The sequence below is a fragment of the Argentina silus genome, assembly GCF_951799395.1.
Source record: "Argentina silus genome assembly, chromosome: 10".
In the NCBI taxonomy this organism is placed as follows: Eukaryota; Metazoa; Chordata; class Actinopteri; order Argentiniformes; family Argentinidae; genus Argentina; species Argentina silus.
The window spans coordinates 14016913-14035905 of record NC_139664.1 but is presented as its reverse complement, the minus strand read 5'-3'; the positions used below and the strand labels follow the sequence as shown (position 1 = coordinate 14035905).

Below are 18993 nucleotides of genomic sequence, written 5' to 3'. Positions count from 1 at the left end.
GTGGTGCTGTCCGCCAGCGATGTGGTGCTGAAACCTGCCAGGGAGTTAGCCAAATTCAACACTCCCAAACTTTCTCTTAGGAACATGTCCTCACACGACTCTCTGCTTTGTGGGAAATGGGTTTCTTTTTTTTTTTTTTGCTCTTCAATGTGTTCCCTTCTCAGTGACCTAAATGCTTCTTGAAAAGATAATGGAATGTCTTTTATGTGGCCCCATCCCCTCTATCTTCTGCACAGCTTGAGCCAGGATAGGAAATTAAAACACAGGTGAAGGAGGAGGGTTACACCATCAGAGTCACTCAGGGAGACTTGGCTCAAGGGCTCCATGGAGAATGGTGAAAAATGACCAACCTACCCTAATCATTTTTCACATTGAAAAGATGACCCACACTTCTGCCACTGTGATTCTATTGAATGAGCTGGAGGATAAAATCTACAGAAATTCACTGCATTGGGAGAAACAACTTACACAAATAGTTCTGGTGAAGGGGATATATACAGCCGCAGAGAAGCAAGTGTCAAGCAATGCTTTGTCTTGAGCACAGTTAAAACCAAATATTACCACTTTAAAATCTACCCATGCCATTGATGAGTGTGACAGGGCTATCTTCAAGAAAGATGCAAGGCAAATAGTTCCAACAAGTAAGAATAATGTGTTTTCAAATGTATTCAAATCAAGTGCACGCTTTGAATTGATAGTGTATAGACACCATGCATTCTTATGCCACCAAGCATCAGCAGTGAATCAGTATGTGTCTCCATACCACCACTACCATGGTGCCTGACAGGAATTCGTTCAGTGACTAAGAGCTATGATCAAACAAGGCCTTCATTTGTTTCCAGGCAGCGACCCAAAGCAACATGATCTCTGGTGTCTTTCAAACGCTGTGTCACGAAGTTAATTTCATGCAGATACAAATTAGGGTAATTATGCTCAACAGTCATTACACATTCACATCAAATCTTACCCCGGACGGATACTGTATACTTGTCTTGTCATCATAATCTAAGAACCCTATAATGATATTGACCGTGTGGTCAATTCCCAAGGCTAAATGAGTAGCCTCCGTGTGAATTGCTTCCTTCCTGATCAGAGTTGAGTTCTCTTTTTTTGTGTTTTGTTCTTGTTATAGTTGCTTTTTTGTTATTATCTCCAGTTCTCTGTATCCTCACCGATTCCTCTGCCCGGTCCCCTCTCAGGCTGACGTAAGACACCCGGTACTGGTCCACCTTTGGGTCCTCCAGTTCCCAGGAAACCTCCAGGCTGTAGGTGGTCTCATCAATGATCTGCAGATTCCTCACTGCCTGCCGCACCACTGGAGGAGACCATATAGAGAAGTACAGAGCTGAAGTGAATCATCATGAAATACAATCACAATCAAGATATTCAGCATGAAATACAGTAAACAATCAACCCATCTATGAATAATCAGAATGAACTCTGTCGTCAAGAATTAGCTTACAAGAGAAAACTCAGGCCATAGCTAAAAGAAAAATTCCAGATACAAGGGAGAAATAGGTTAAAAGTGGAGTAAATAGACAACTCTGTTGATTCAATTTGAAAACGACAGTTTGGTCCCAGACGGAACAGAAAACAGATGGCATATGGCTCTCCAGGACCATAATCGAGTCAAAGGGACTTGTGGGAAAAGCCAGCTCAGTAACAATGTGAGCAGAGCGTTCCCATCGGCAACTAAGAGTCATTTAAACATTAATTACCTGAAGTTGTGGTGGCAGCGGTTGTTGTCCTGGCCACTGTAAAAACACAGTCATGCAGTTAAACATCCACATAGACATAAAATGTAATCATTGAATGAACAACTACAGTTTAGATTGATCAATTTTATGTTAACAGTGTAAAAAGAAAAGTCCCAAGTCATGGTCTGAATTGTCGCATTAGTATATATAAGAATCACAGGATGCTTGGAAAAAACGATAGAAATGTTTATTCTCTTACATGTTGTCTCGACCACAGACACTACTTCACTCTCTGATTTATCTTTCAAGACGGCAGTCAACATCACTTTATACTTGGTGAAAGGGCTCAGTCCTCTGAGGAGGTATATGTCCACATTGCCATTCACAACCACCTTGAACAGAGAGAGATACATAACAGACTATGAATACACACATGCTATCCATATTATTATCATCCACCGCGCTCGTGGATTAAGTCTGCTAATCTGTGTTTGTGAGTTTGTGGGGGAAAATCTCCTCTCACAGTTCGGCAGGAGAGCATTCTGGTGCAACATTCCAGCCCACCTCACACAGAGTATTATTTTCTGCTCCGATGGCTCTCAGTAAACACATCGACCTGCAGTGCTATCTATAAAGAACAGCTGTGCAAAATCCAGGATCGGCATAAAACCTCATGGTGCATTTTACCACCTACACGGCCCAGACCAGGCCATGCGAGAGGCAGGGGTGATGTCACATTCAGTTCACAAAGCATATTTCACCAGCTGGCTGGAGCTGGAATTGGAGCTGTTGTCCCAACCGGTGGCCAGGTCTGGCTTGTTCTCTTGTTAATGGCAGATGATGAACACTCTGGCTCAGGGCCATAATCAGTTATCGGAGCCCCTGAAAATCGCATCAATCACCCCCAAGTATCAAACTTGGTTTGTGTGTGAGTTGATCTCAGTTGGCAAGACTTTAATTTAAAATATATCTTTCATCTTCAGACCTCATCCAAAAAACTGGTCAACCTATAGAAGTCCTCAAGCACTGACCTCCTTAGTGTCCCCACCATCAACAGGTGCCCAGGACAGTTTGTAAAGGGCAATGTCCGCTAAAGAGTGCTCCCAGTCGACCCTGAAGCTATCCGTAGTGACCTTGCTGGCTATGAGGTTAAGAGGTCCTGGTACAGGTGCTGAAAGAGACAGAAACAAGGCGTGAATAGATAAAAAAGATATCACATCCAAGAGATAAGTTTCATTCTGCTGACTCAGCGTGGTGGTGAACCGATCTCTGTTTGAGGACTAGGGAATGCCATGCAAATTTGACTGTGCTATCCGATTTTCTCAAATGAAAATGGCTGGCTGCCAACAAAGCCATAAAAACAAATGATATAAATGTCTGAATCGGTCACTTTAACACTGAGTAATGAGTGGGTTTCGAGCGCAATGTGTGAGTGCTTCAGGAATGATGCTTTATGGCAGAGAAAAAAAGTGTTAATTTCACTGCTGCTTGACTCGTCAATATGAGCACAGTACAGACAGGCTCTGAAACACACTTTGTATATTTTCTCCCTTCACTCCCTGAGTGATACTCAGTGTACTTTGAGTCACAGAGTGTACAGATCTTACTGGTAGTAAAGCTGGCAGTGAGGGGCTCTGATTGGCCCTCGTCGTAGATCCCAAATATGGCCACCGTGTACGTCGTTAGTGATGAAAGGTCACTCAGAGTCCAGGACGTGAATGGACCCACCTCCACCTGAGGAGATACACACACCATGTTATACTCAGCAGTAATGCATGTCTCCTCTTATCAACACCAAGCACTTTCATATCAAGTAGATATTAACGAATGGCTGAAGTGAGTACGTGAGAGAGCGTGAGAGAGAGAAAGAGAGAGAGAGAGAGAGAGAAAGAGAGAGAGAGAGAAAGAGAGAGAATAGAAGTGGGAGTATAAATGGTATTGGCACCAACCTCTGTCTGGACTCCGTCAGTCTTGACATACATGATGCGGTAGCCTTTGACCTCCCCGGATGCAGCGTCCCAGGTGAGTCTGGCAGAGTTGTGGCCAACATCAAAGAACTGCATGTTCCGCGCTGGACTCAGGGGTACTGCCAACCGAACAAAATCAAAGAATGTTTAAGGTCATGATTGTATAAACATGTACTGTACAGTTTCTGTTAACATAAAGACACGTGTCCTTTGCCTGAAATTATAAATGGTGCCATCCATTTATTTTCTGATTCATAGCTGATCGGGCATTCAAAAAATGTTCATCCCAAATATCAAAAAATGACTGTACTAATGATTGACATCTCTTTGAGATGTTATGTATCAGAGAGGGCACTCACAGGTGACCTCCTGGCCAGTGAGAGGATCGCTGGCCTCTTCCCCATATATGGCATACACAGTCACAGTGTACTCTGTGTAAGGAGTCAGCCCTTCCAGTTCCACGTCAGTCACTGAGTCTGACACCTTCATCTGTTGGCAAATGTTGCATCAGTGACAGGGAGTGATAAAACTAAAAGCAGAACAGACCATCTGGAACCCTGATTAATATGGAGAATAATTAATGCAGAATCACTTGAGGAATATCTTTTCCCAGCCTGAAAACAGATTCATGCAGCATCATGCAGTATTGTATAAACTATGGGTCCTGCATCATTAGTATTGTATAAAAAACTAAACTGCTGTTATTTATTATAATAATATAATAATAATACATAACAATGCAACACCTACGGTACAGTGCCCTGCGTCAATAATGGGACAGTGAAGCATTTTCTCTCAGATTTTAACACTTAAATCCACATAAAAAGTGGGGTACCCAAAAGTAATGGGACAATTGGCTTGACAGGTGTTTCTGGTATGTCAGGTGTGTTCCGTCACATCATTTATGCATGTCTACTATTGATTCTAGCCTTTGCATTTGCCTTTGGAGTTTGCGATTGGTGTCTGTCAACATGAGGACCAAAGAGGGGTCAATGACAGTAAAGGAAGCCATCATTATCACTTGTCTTAATTGCAGAATGTATTCTGAAGTATACAGAAACATCTTGTCTGCTCAAGTGCAAGCAAATGCCTCCAAATTCATTTGATGGTTCTTCATCATACAGTAAGACAATGACCCAAAACATACTTCCATAGCAACTAGGGAATTTTTCAGGGCCAAAAAGTGGAAAGGTCTTGACTGGCCAAGTCAATCTTCCGATTTACAGTGCCTTCGGAAAGTATTCAGACCCCTTCACTTTTTCCACATTTTGTTGTGTTATAGACTCAATTTAAAATTAAAAGGATATACAGTGTGTAATTGATTCCTAAATAAATATGCCCCGTTACTTTTAGGTACCCTGAAATAGGGGGAGTATGCATAAAAAAAGTTCTTATAAACTTTAGGAGGGAGCCGGATGTGAGCTGGTAACTGGAAGGTTACTGGCATCATATATAAGGCTCCTACCACTACCGTTGTGCCCTTGAGCAAGGCACTTAACCCCTAACTGCTCCAACGGCGCTGAATATGGCTGCCCTGTGCCCAGAGCCCAGAGCCCAGAGCTCTATTCTCCCTTGGTGGTGTGGTGTGTGCAGTGTGTGTGTTGTCTTGGGAGGGGTGTGCACGTGTCAAATTCCTACAATTGATGAGAATTGATTGCATGGCCAAATAAAGAGTCTTCTTCCTTCTTCTAGAAAAGATGCTTCACTGTCCCATTACTTACACAGGGCACATAGGTGTAGTCTCTCTCAGTAAGTAATCCTACTGCAGCATGTACTGAAGCCAGGGGAGACCCTCTGAGTAAGGGCCTCTAGCCACCATGACAGCAGCAGACCCAGTGACAAAGCTGCCTCCTCCAGTGACCCTAGCCAGTCGAGTAGGGATTATCTACGGTGGATTTTACCATTAGAAAGGGAACACCAAAGTCCCTGAAAGCCAACTACCCCCTACTTCCCCGCTGGCGGGATCACCTCTTTGTCATCTGAGGACCCCTCCTCAGACAGCGGGGCGTAGAGGATCATGTACTCAGAGACGCCCTCAGCGCTGCCCCAGCGGGCTCGCATGGAGTTGTGGGTCACATTGTACAGCTCCAGGTTGTTCACCATGGGGAGGTGTACTAACACACACACACACACACACACACACACACACACACACACACACACACACACACACACACACACAAACAAACACACACAGTAGAGGAGGAAGTCCATTGGTGAGGTATTTAGGAGATGTCCTTTTATATAAGCCCTCACCTACTCACATCTGTGATCCTGTTTTTATTGGCACTATTTTCTCTCGCCTTTTCTTTTTTTTGTTGTTTATGCAACAAAATAAACAAATAAAACAAACAGAAAGACGGTGGGTTTTAATCCCAGGATTAGGAACACAGCACATAACTACCTTAATCCCAACAGTAAACAGTAGGACTCTATGAGAGGACGTGGGTGTTTCTACAGCTCAGTTTCCAGACAGATGAGGTGTGTAGCGATTTGAGTTCTAGGAAATGACAAGTCAGGGGTGCTGGGGATGGATTGGGAGTGTGTGTGGAAGTAAAATCTGAGCTAAACTTACAAAATAACAACACATGTAAAAATGGCTAATGTATTTACATTCATGCCATGAGGGGGGTACTGTGCATCAATATGCTGGAAAACTATTCGTATTTCACCCAAGATATAACAAGTAAAACGGAAATATTAAGGGTTTCCTAGAATATACAGTAATGAAATGATAAAAGAACATCAAATGCTATAGGCGATAAAAACAAAAAAACATGAAACGGCTGTACAGTATACAGGATCAAGGAGGTGATGAGTCACCAGCGAGGTTAAGGGAGAGGGAACTCACGTGTGGTCTCACTACCACGCAGGCCCTCGCTGGCTGAGCTGGTGTACACAGCAAACACAGCAACCTGGTACTCTGTCAGGGAGTTCAGATGCTGCAGCACCGCGGAGCTCTCTGTACCATCCACCACAACCTGGAAGAGGAACACAAGACACCGGGTCAATGAACTACCTAACACAAACGCTGGGTCGATGACTGGTGTGCCTGACAGAGAGGATGGGCTAAAACACATGATCCGTCTCCACTGTACACATGTATTAGTCTGAAGAGGAAAACAAGGGAAGAGTACACTTGATGGGGCTTAAAATGTAAAAACTATCATTGATTTTGATCTGATCCCAAATAATTGCGATCATGGTAGACCTTCCAAACCCTTTGGAAATGGCTGCTCTCCTACTTGACTCTTCCACATCTGGAGTCAGTAAATCAACTCAAGTTGTACTGTAAGTGTTCAGGAAACGACTAATGGGACCCTTGATGATACTGCCACACATCTTTCCAGCTGCTCTGATCGGCAGCATTTATCCAGACTGACTGGATAACTGATTTCCAAAAAGGAGCAGAGGGTAACAGGGTCAGGTCAGGGTTGTTGTGACAGGGAGGACAGGGTAGTGAGTGGGAGTGGGAGTGAGTAATGGATCCTCCTGTCACCTCTTCTGGTCGGCCTCCTGTGGCAGGGTAGAACACCACACGGTACTTCTCCACATTCCCCGGGGCGTGGGTCCAGGACACACGGAAACTCCTGGCCGTCACCTCTGATGTCACCAGGTCCTGAGGGGCTCCTGCAGTCTCCTCACTGTCAGGCTTGCCTGGAATTACATTCAAATGTTTGTGACATGTCACCAAAATCAATGAATGAATGAATGAATTCAAATGCATACTTAGACAATGACAGGGGTATACAAGAACAAATACTGTACACTATGTAGACAAGCATGTTTATACAGTGCAGTTTATAATGTACAAATCCTACATCCAGTCTGAAAGTGAGTGAGTATCTGTCTGTGTATGTGTATGTGTGTGTTGTGGTGTTTGTGTGTCTATGACAAACTATGGGGAGGGGATGGTAGGGGAGGCAAATGGGCTGTTAGGTGTGATGTGTATTGTACTGTAAGTGAAAAAAATGAAAAATAAAATAATATAATATAAAAAAATAAAAAAATTGCCAGGAGCATGAAAATGTACACTCACTTTTGATGTCCTTGTCCTGCTGCTCAACGCGGTGACACACAGTCTTGGTGAGGCCTTCGACAATGGTACTCATGATGCTGAAGTCGGCTACGTTGTAGACATGAGTGTCGTCAGGCTCAGAGGCGATGGCCCTCAGCTCATTCTCATCAGCATTCTTCACACCTTCACACAGGGAAAGAACACCAGCGTAGTTTACAATGTTTCAATACGCAGTGATAGAAAATGAAATCAATGTTTATTCAAAGTAATTGTACTTTAAATTAAGGGGGCACGACTCCTGTCCTTGTGGATAGGAGCCCTGGTCTTTTTCATTTCTCCCTGGTGCTTAAAGTAATTGATCCATTAATATTGCCTATTACCCAGAGAGTAATGCACGCACCTGTTTTCCAAGGTATAAATAAGTTACTTATAAACAATCAAGAAGGAAAACTAGCACACCAAGGACCTTGAGGAGAAACCTTGAGGAGAAACCTTTTCACTCTCAGTGCAATTTTCTGTCCTGATTAAGTGTCAATTTACAATCTGTATTCATACTCATTAATTGTCTGGCTATTTATTTTGATTAAACGCTGAAGCAATAGCGCATCAACTATATGTCAGCCTATGACAGCCTTGACACACATACTGTGTCAAATACAGCACCAAGTCAAAGACACACAGCATGCATCTAAGCCAAAAGACACAATCATGTGTTCAAACATAAACACAATGTGGCCTCCTTTCTTACCGATGGCAAAGAGCTCAATGCCGGCGTCCCTCAGGCTCTGAGCAGGCGGTATGACATCATCCTGGGACTTGCCGTCTGTGATCAAGATCCCAATTTTGGGAACGCCAGGCCTGGAACCCGACTCTGCCTTGAAACTGTTCTCCAGGACATAGGTCAGTGCAAGACCTTGGGAGACACACACAGAGAGAGTTATCCCATACTGGAGATGACGACTGCACTGGTCAAGATATCCCAACACTCTATGGATACACTTTACATGAAGTTGCCCCTTATACTGTAACTGTGTAGTTACTCTTATTCAATTAACAACACTGTATTAACATGATGAGTACATTAGTAATTGCTCTGTCACTGCACATAGTAATATAGTTCAGCGGTTTGTGTAACTACACAAGAAGAATCAGGATTGTGATGTTATGTTTTCCAGTGATGTGAGACCTTTCCATTACTTTCATGAGTGAGGAAGTCAGAGGATGCTGCTACTATACCTGTCAGTGTGTTGCCTCCTTTGTAGGGCAGGTTCTTCACAGCATCAATCACTGCATCCTTAGTGGTAAAGGCATTCAGCTGCCACTCAATCCTGGGGTCTCCACTGTACTGAGCCAGACCTAAACACGGGGGGGGGGGGGGCAAAGATAATCACCTCTGTCAAAACTGATTTACCCTCTGTGGCCCCATTAACTCTAAAAAGAGCTTTGACACTCTGACCTTTGACGTTACACATTAGGTTAACACTAACATGACAGGATAAACAGCCTCTATGGAGAGGGTTGTTGAACCCTATGACAGTAGATGGAGCTGGAAAGCTAAGCAATAATAGTGGATGATGTAATGCCCACCTATCCGGGTCTGGTCGATTCCGACGCCGAACGCATTAACTAGGTTTTCCAGGAACATACGGACCAAGCGGAAGTTTATCCTGCCAATGCTCCAGGAGCCGTCCACCAGGATGACGATGTCAGCTATGGCAGCAGTCTGACAGATAAACGGATCCACTGCAAACAAGCAGAGAGAGGGGGAACACATCACATCAGTATGAAAACAAAACAAAACAAAAAGGTCCCTAAGAGTATTTTTATACTTTATATACTTTTGATGTGCAGATTCAGTTTAATACGTTTATGCCAAAGAATTGGAAATGAAACAAGAAAAATGTGAGACAAATAAAAAATACTCTTTTTTTTTCTTATAATTCTTTATTGAACATGCATGAATAACTTTAAATGGGAAAAATGACAAGGAAGAGAAACAGTAGTTATCCAGTTATAAGTCAGGATTCTTGCGTCCATTTTTGGGAACCATACCATTTTGAAGAAGTGTCTCTAACACTGTGGACACTGTCCAGATCCAGCAGATCTCTGATGAGAGTTTGTGGGAAAACAACCTTCCTTCAAGCCAGCACTGGGAGTGATAAGAGCTGCTGTTGGATAAAACACACACTTCCAGCACTGGTGTAATAGATGGCACTCTGACGACGCAGTAAATCTGTGGGCAGGCGTAGGGAGGCGGACAGCTGCAATGCACTGAGGTCCACAGTCTACCTCTCCATCTTCACTTGTTTATTGTTTTAGGAAGGAAGTTTGTTCTCCCTCAGGATGTAGTATCACGACATCCATAAACATGGTTGTGTGTATGTTGAAACATTCAAAACAAGTGATATGAGTTTTCATTATATGATATTTGCAATGGCATCTTCAGAGGGTTTCAATGCATGGGGGTGACACAGGCAGAGGGGATCTGTAGCCTGGGGGAGGAGAAACAAGCAACGGCAGCTTCATTCACTGGGCCAATGGACCATTAGGTTTCAAAGGAAATGAGCACTTTTAGAAGTCAGCCACTACATCCTATCAGATCCCAGGGAGAATAGTCCTGTCCAATGGGGCCTCTCTGGCGAAGAAGAATGTTGTATCACGTTTCAATCCAACTTCCTTGACCAGAGGGGAATAGCTGACCGGAATCCTCTTAACAGTCATTCAAAGGAGGCATTCTTCACGTTCCATTAATATCTACAAACACGGATGGAATTCGATTCCACCATTAGGCTTCAGTCCACGGCCAGACAATGTGCCAAAAAACTAAGAGCAGCAGCTCATTTCAATCTACGTGCACATAAGTGATAGATAGTCAAGAGAATTTCACAAGATAGGCACCTTGTGCAATGCCCTAGCTTCAATAATTAACCCGCTCAGAACACCCATTAACTTCCATGCTGATTAACCAGCCGGCTGGCCTCATTAGGGGGAACATATCACAATGTTATGACAGTTGGTAAGGGCCTTCGGTAATGCCGTCTGCATCGATTCACCACCGCTGCCCCGAGCCCTGAGATTAGCCCTCTTTCTGCTCTCCCTGCGACTTTATTTATTTAAGTGAGCGCGGTTGTAACATTCCAGAACTGTTGTGAAGAAGATGGAACATGATTGCTGCAATGCAGATGGTGTGTCTGGCTTGCACCGCTCTCTTCTCCAGCACTGTGCTGGGAGTGATAGATCTTCTTGAAAGGTTACTCACACACACCCGTGTACAGCGCACACTCTGGAGGAAAACAAAAGAGAAGGACATAAGCTTTTACATGACAAGACATAGAAAACATAATTAAACTCTACTTTATGAATAGATCTCAGGGTAAGCAGGGTTATGGATGAGCGTGCTTGTATAGCGTTACCTTTACTTTGCCTTTTCATCCAGTAACAACATCCCCCAAACAACCTCCAGACATCAAACAGGCAACTCTGGGGGAATTGTAAAAGGTACATGAACATAATGGAGTCTAAAAATGTCTTTGCAACATGAGCGTTGGAAATTTATTATAGGAATTAATTATCAGAAGATTAATGACTTGCTGTTCCTTTGAGGATTTCCCTTTCCTTTACCGGCTGGTTTCGTGTTTCTATTTGCCTTTGACTCTCTGCACAATCAGTTTAGGAGATAGGGGAAGGGGACTGTTAACGTCGCTTCTTTTATTTACTCCAGCAGCACAAACACCACCACCCACGGCGGAGAGGTTGCCTGTCATCTCCTCCGAGGTTCTGCCACAAGGCCCTGCCGTCAGTCACCACAACAAAGGGAAATCCCCAGGTTAAATAAACACTCTGGAGCACACTAAGCAGAGAGCAGGGGAGGCTAGTGGAGGCAGAAACCGGAGGTGCATGCAATGGTATGGTGAATAGTATCAAACATGTGTGTTTGATACCATTCCTTATTCCATTCCATGCATTACAATGAGCCCATCCTCCGATTTCTATCTCCACCAGAATAAAAGAGAGGGAGACAAACTAAACATGGGGGGGGGGGGTTCTCATGATGACACAGCAGAACATCTTACTTTAAAGAGCAGTGCTCCAAAATGCCTAATTTCAGGGACCCTAGATAAAAGCCACTGAAGTTTACCCTTGGCTTACTGCCCTGCTCTCAATTGAAAGCCTGGGTACTTGTGGAGCTGCACATGAAAGAGCAGCTTACAGCTTTGGAGCTCTTAACAGCAGGGCCCAGCCCACACATCAAACACAACAGGCTGGACAGGAGCCCTCAATGGGAGAGAATTCCATTTGGTCAGGGAAACAAGAGATTAGTGGGCAGGACTGCTGCTCAGAGACGCAAGGTGAATGTTTATGTAAAGGCGCCAGGCTGAGATCTTCAGCTGAAAACCACAGGCTCCTGTTATGGCCCTGTTAAAGGCCCCACCAGGGTAGCAGTGCAGTACAATAAGTTATCTACCGAACATAAAAGCAGTTGGCATACAGTACATGTAGCTAACTATCATGTAACTTGATTTGACATAAAACTAAAGTATTTTTAAGCTATAATACAAGGTATTACTTATAATAAGTTTTAACTTGCAATCTGATGGGACTAAAGCACATAAACACAAGGATAATATACAGACTGATCAAATATTTTTTGCAGCCACACTGGAATGGAATCTAAAGTTATGCTACAGACATGTGGGCTCTTTGTGACAGAACAATCTGGCATTTATGTCAACGCTTGAATACTAATACTGTACATGAATTTATGAGTGAAACCCACAAGCATCCATATCATTGTTATTGAGCTATTCTATGCCAGACAATTCCCCACACCACCTTAATATAATTCCTACTGGGACTTTCTAGTGTGCATTGTAATCCCATCCTGCACTGATGCTTTTAGGGGAAAATAGGTCTACTCCCTACCTAACTTCTTTTTGACCTTCTTTGACTGAGAAGTATTAGGAGAGAGATATGTCTATCCTCTTTGAAGCATTTTATTACACATAATCTTTCTCCATACTTTATACCACAGCTGCTTTTCCAACCTTAGTGATTACCAGTGATACTGTGAGCAATGACATCAGCCAAGTACTCTGGGAGCAACTTTGCCCACTGCCAAGCAATGCAGTATCCAAAGAAAGGCCGCCTTTGTTAAGAACTGCATGCGTACTTAAACAGTCAACTTAATCCAAACAAATTACGAAAGCAGACTATATGACATAGTCCCGACACTTGAGTTTCAGACCATGTCGAAAAAAAGAAATATGATTCTGCCCTTCATGGTTGACTGTCAGTACGCTGCTGAGGACAATTGAATTCAATTCTGTGGTGAGAGAAATAGATCATAAATGTAAATATGTGACAATGAATCTGCCTGTTGGCTGCTTTCACACCCACACAAAGCCCTCTCACATTCAGCATCCTGGCAAAGAGAATACCCAGACACCAATCGAGTCACTTCACAATTTCTCTCTCACTGACAAATGTGTCAGACTCCAATGTGAGGGGGACTGATGCCGCCCACATGCAGATTCCTCGTCTTGAGACCAGTCTAATTGAAAACAGCACTGATTACACTCTAATCCTGCTTCCCAGGGTCATAAAGACTGTGAAGACAGTGATTTCAAACTGGGTCTGCCCCTCGTGGAAAATCCATCAACTGTTGTTTCTCGATCCTGGCAATTCTCTCTTCTTGCTGAGAAATGATTCTGTCAAAGCCTGAAATTCATTGATGGCACATTTTCTCTGCTTAATCATGCAAAGTAAGGGACCTCCATCTATTAACATGTTTAAGAGCATTCCAGTATTTCTTTTCCTTCCTAATTTTATTAACAACTATTTCTCCCAGACAAGAATGATTTATGCATGACCTGCATTTACCTCAAATTTGATAAACTGTACTTTGTAGCTTTTATTTCTTTATTTATTTCAGTCCCATTATTGTTTCACAGTGTCTGAGATTCTCTATTGAAGTTAAAGCAATGGCTGCTCCCCTTAATGTAATGTAATTTTCTTACACTAGTCTAGAACTGTGGGTTTGGGATTCAACCGAACGACCTGGGGGAGTTATGCTATGTCACCCACAATTCCACAGCTCGTCATTATGAAGAAAAATACACTGCTATTTGTTCTTTTTCCACTCCATCACACAGACCCAGACACAGACAAGCAAGCAAGCAGACAGACAGACATATTTAGACAAATACTGTACATGTATGCACCCCACAGGTGTGGCACAGGAGATCTCTATGAATCATGCATTAAACAGCCCAATGCATGCATAGACACATAAACAGTTCGAGCTGAAATGTGTGTAGTCATACTTTAAGTCTGTTTGAAGAAATCCTAGCCTTTCCATTAATAATGTAAACCCTCTCAGATACACTGTAAGCCTGTCTTAAAAAAAAATAGAAAAAATGTGTTCAAAATCAAAGCAGAGCTACTTTTTTGGGCCATTTCTAGCAATAACTGAAGCAGTAATAGAAGGTGCTATGTTCTTTCAACCTCTGCATTTGAAACACTTGAGACGTACATGCACAGAGAAGAGGAAAATCCCAAATGATGATTAGAATCGACCTCTCCAGTAATGAGTCCTTGCACACAAAATGGCAGGATAATGACCATCATGCAATTATCTAATGTTCATGCATGCACCCTGAACCTCTCATCAGGTGCTAGTGAGGGCCAAGGAGGAATGTCTCCATCTCAGAGGAGGCACATTAACCTCTACAAGTAAAAGGGTCTGTGCTATTATCCATCATCACACCACCGTGATACTCATGATACACTTCACTCCACGACTGCAGATGGTCACAATCATGCTATTGAAAAGGCAACGCAGATAGTATAGTATAGTATAGTACAGTACAGTATAGTACAGTATAGTATAGTACAGTATAGTATAGTATAGTATAGTATAGTACAGTATAGTATAGTATAGTATAGTATAATATAGTACAGTATAGTATAGTAGACTATAAAGAGAGATCAGATAGGGAAGGACAGGTGTCTCAGGTTTTGCAGTGTGGCATACTTTAGGAGTCAGTGAACAATATTTTTATCTCTTGACTTGAATGACCACAATCCTCCTCCATAGGAGGTCCCTTACTTCCTCAGGTGCTTCTTCCACTAAAGCACCAAGGGTCAGCTTAGCTGTGTCTATTAATTCATCCATCACGTCTCTCTGTGGCCTCATCAGACCCCGCTCTCTCCACTGTGTCTGCTCGTTACCATCCCAACTCTGCCAAAAGCCATTTAAGCCCTGGGCTGCCACAGACAATTCATGATCTGGGAGGGGAAAGACTAAATAAATGATAATGCAAGAAATTAACTTGCCTATAAATATAAGTGCCTCTACAGGTTTCCCCTGGAGTTGTGATGAATGTTGAGAAAATACCATTGCCCTCTATCTCAACTATCCCCCCAGCCACTAGGCTCAAACTTTATGTGTGTGGCGTGTTCGGAAAGAGGTCATTATTGAGTCATCTATTAGATCTTAATGGCCTGAATTACCGGATGTGAGCCATTTGTTTTGAGGAGGACATATATTTGGGCCACAGCTGGAAAAATAGAATCCACAAGAGTTTAAAGATGATCCATATTGAGGAAATTTGGTTCTAGTTCAAATCACAATGGCATAAATTTTAGGATGGTACATTAAGAGTGATTTCCTGCTGTTTTGAAAACCTACAGCTAGATATTTTCATGGCTATTCAATATAATCACATGCAACTACAATACTTTGCTGAAAAGCAATTGCACCATTTCACAGTTTTTCTCCTGTAAGATGCATGAAACAAACTAAATAGGGAGCAATTTTACCTTCTTAAAATCTCTTCAGGGCTTGCCATTCCCAATATGTAACGTAGTTACAGTACAGTAAGTTACAGTAATCACAGTTTAAGTTACAGTAATCATCATGATGATATCTTTACACTGTTCAATGGTAAAACTACCTGCTTAGTTTAGGGGTTTCTCCTTACACAATACTGTACAACAACACCTGTTTAGGTGTGATCTCAGGTAAAGCATTTGCCTTAATTATTCTACAACATAAGTACATCCTTCAGGGTCCCAAACAGGGAGGTTAATAATGGAGCTGGGCTGGAGGAGTCCTGCGTGGCCCAGCCAACACCTGCATGGCCTCTGGGGTAAATGGCAGACAGGCCGGGATCAACAGCACAGGACAGAGGGGTTATGTGGATGTGATGAGATTTAGAAAGGTACTGTAGTCTTCAAGTGCAGTCAAGGCTCTCAGTCAGACAGAGAGAGAGAGAGAGAGAGAGAGAGAGAGAGAGAGAGAGAGAGAGAGACAGAGAGAGAGACAGAGAGAGAGACAGAGAGAGAGAGAGAGAGGGAGACAATGAGACAGTCAGACAGACAGTGCTGTGGGCCGCATTCCGAGAGAAAATTGAACTCCATCTCAAATAGGTCTTGGGAGATCCATTTGATCATCTGGTGCTGAGGAAACAGAAATGTATTTCACTTCAGTGAAATTTATTTTCCCTTTGGGCCGCTTTAAATCTACACAAACATACAGGACCCACTGCAATAAAACAATCAATGATCACATCAACTGCTTCCCTTGATAAGTTAGTGGAGAAGTAAATCAAGTGACAGCTAGAGAAGTATTGCTGTCGTGAATGTTATGACTATTGCGTATTCACTACTCAGGGCTACCTTCAAGGCAACATTCTCCTACAGTGATTGCATCTTAATCCCCCAGACTCCCCCAGGGTCCAGGGTCGCTGTTCCATGGCCGCCCCTCACCGTTAATTAAAGTCAAGGATATTCAATCAAACATTAACCAGCAGATCCCCGAACAGTGATCCTGAACCAGTGCTGCTATAATTTCAAACAAAAACATTCTCCCATTAATACCCCCACCCCCCCTAAAAAAAATCATTTTTACAAGGACAATAAACAAAATGACGACAAATAAAAAGTATTTTGAACTGTTATTCAGTGGGATCTTGCAGCCAAACGTGGAAACCCTGGTGTCAAAGAAATACAGCGACTCCCTGGAACTCCTTGGGTCGCTGTAACTCTGCTGTGGCTGTAATTCAGCTGTAGCAATTTTTCTTTGGGATGAAAGAATGGGAACATCATAGATATGGCTGTGCAACTCCATTACACTATGTTTATGATATCCGCAGCAACAATAACAGTATTTGTGAACTGATAATGCTATTCTATGACAAGTCCAAAAGGCCCAGATAGGGGACCTCTGCCATATGGTCTGAGTGATTACTCTGGAGTTCACTGCCACTGTGAATTAATCTTCAGTGAAACTCCACTCAGTTATTCATCAGCATAAGATAAGGGAATGTCAAGACTTTTGTACCCTTGGGAAAAAAGTGGAACTAAAACTGAAAACACACAATTTAAACTGAGTTAAAACTGAATTTGAGTAAGGACAGCTCTAGTGAAAATCCATAGTCGTGTCAACAATGTACTGTATTGCATACAGTACATCAAATCTTTGACTTGACATTAAATCTGTGTTAATTGCTAAGTGCAGTGTCAGTTGAGAAGGCAAAAATACATTTGATACATTCTAGCCTCAATTAACAGAGGGATAAAATGTGTCCCATGCCACAGCGAAGGGCTAGCAGATCCCCAAATCAACAGCTTGAGTAATCTGACACCACTGTGTATAGAGACCAACCTCTACGAAGCCACAATATTACCCCTGTGTATCAGTCACAAGCCACCAGCATCTCGCTATCTGTGGTAAATAAGCAGTGTCCTTATAAGCTGATAAGACGCAATGTCACACAGCAAGCACATAGGCGCTCTTTAAGCCTGGTGCTTTTTGAGCTTGCTGAGGTTCAGCGACCTCTCTTTATCAGTACCAGCCTTTCCTTTACCCGCTGGGCATGTCAGAGAAAAGCAGACACTACCTCTGAGGACATTAGCATTCTCCCTGCCTCTCAGTGACTCTGCCTCTGGCTCGCTCACTCACTCGCTAGCTGGCTGCAAAGAGAGGACAGACGTCCCAGTTTAGCTAAGACCTGACACAGCTTCTCATAAAGTAATGTTCTACTTGAATAAAACCTCATTAGAAAAATCACTTAACGCAAGTATTAAAGGGGCAATCTGGGATTGGTACATCCATTTGGACTTTTAAATTAATTCTATATAGTCATAGATTCTTGAAGAATATGACTTATAGATGCCTCATGAGCTTATTTCAGCTGTCTTACCCCATCAGAACCCAATATATAAGCTTGTTTTACTCCATTGTTTGTAAAGAATGCAACTGTAAACAAACACTGTATAGCTTCAAAACATGGTTTAAACTATCATTTTGATCTCATGGATGGTCAGTCATGGCATCTACAGTATAACTGTATATGAATTTGAGAGTAGTAACATTTCTCCAGCCCCATCCCTCAGCTATTTACCAAAAAAGTGGCAGGTTAGTTACAGCTTTGTTATTGTTTGAATCCCAGATTGTCCCTTTAAAGACTTCATCTGCATTTTAAAAAGAATAGTCTTTGCATACTACTGCATATAGAACTTTTCCTTCAGTATTTTCTCACAGTCTCAGTCTATTTGATAGTCTGCTTCTCTCATAAGAGTAGTGCACTCCACTCCCGCCCCTCTTGGTACAGTACTGTACTATTGACCAGATTAGCGGTTGCAGGTGCCTGCATTCCTCAGTAACAATCCCTGCCCACTTCCCCCTCAAGTGTCCTGCCCTCTAACAAAGAGGGTCAGCAAAGCCCATTATCAGGCCTCTTTTTCCTCTGCTATTATGGAGGGTTATGTGTGTGACAGACGTGGCCCCTGACCCCAGTGGGCTTTTACTGCACGCCTGGACAAAGACAGCCCAGAGCAGCTTTAACTAGCTTTGGATTTCAAACAAATTGCTTTCGGGATTTTACACATCTGCTTCTTACAATCAGAGTCCTTCCTGTCCTCCCAGAGTCATTTCAGGACTAAACAACAAGCCCTGACCCTGTGTTACTGGTGAGCTGTGTGAATCTGATTAAGTGGGCATGGTTGATGTCTGTGGAGGTGGAACCCACTCTGCAAATAAGACTCCCTTTATGCACAGCAACTAATAAAAGTGTAGTAAACCACTTACAATGAAAGTTAGGTCATTACCACATTTGATGCACAGTTGATGCAATTTGTCATTTCCATTGAAATGTATTCATATGGGTTGGGGGCCCTTTGTGTCTTCAGTCATTTCTATCAGGCAATCGGTTTGGCCACTATCCCAGGGGAGACACATCAAAGGGAAGATACTGATCTTGTGATACTGTGCAGCCAAGTCCAGCAGAACCACTGTAATAATATGTGG

At 42.8% G+C, this 18993-nt stretch overlaps 1 protein-coding gene across 1 annotated transcript in view; it reads right to left on the bottom strand.

Annotated features, from left to right (window-relative positions):
- The window catches only part of col14a1a (collagen, type XIV, alpha 1a), a 47302-nt gene extending 37960 nt beyond the window's left edge, over nucleotides 1-9342 (bottom strand). Inside the window, exons 1-14 of the mRNA XM_083679486.1 lie at nucleotides 9270-9342; nucleotides 8919-9038; nucleotides 8431-8595; nucleotides 7704-7865; nucleotides 7164-7321; nucleotides 6516-6645; nucleotides 5633-5778; nucleotides 4024-4153; nucleotides 3647-3783; nucleotides 3305-3431; nucleotides 2729-2868; nucleotides 1957-2089; nucleotides 1719-1754; nucleotides 1173-1315 (exon numbers count right to left, since the gene is read on the bottom strand). Of these exons, the coding sequence (XP_083535612.1) occupies nucleotides 1173-1315; nucleotides 1719-1754; nucleotides 1957-2089; nucleotides 2729-2868; nucleotides 3305-3431; nucleotides 3647-3783; nucleotides 4024-4153; nucleotides 5633-5778; nucleotides 6516-6645; nucleotides 7164-7321; nucleotides 7704-7865; nucleotides 8431-8595; nucleotides 8919-9038; nucleotides 9270-9327 (1785 nt within the window). The 5' untranslated portion in view covers nucleotides 9328-9342. The remainder of the gene's footprint in view (nucleotides 1-1172; nucleotides 1316-1718; nucleotides 1755-1956; nucleotides 2090-2728; nucleotides 2869-3304; nucleotides 3432-3646; nucleotides 3784-4023; nucleotides 4154-5632; nucleotides 5779-6515; nucleotides 6646-7163; nucleotides 7322-7703; nucleotides 7866-8430; nucleotides 8596-8918; nucleotides 9039-9269) is intronic.
- Nucleotides 9343-18993: the final 9651 nt, after the last annotated feature.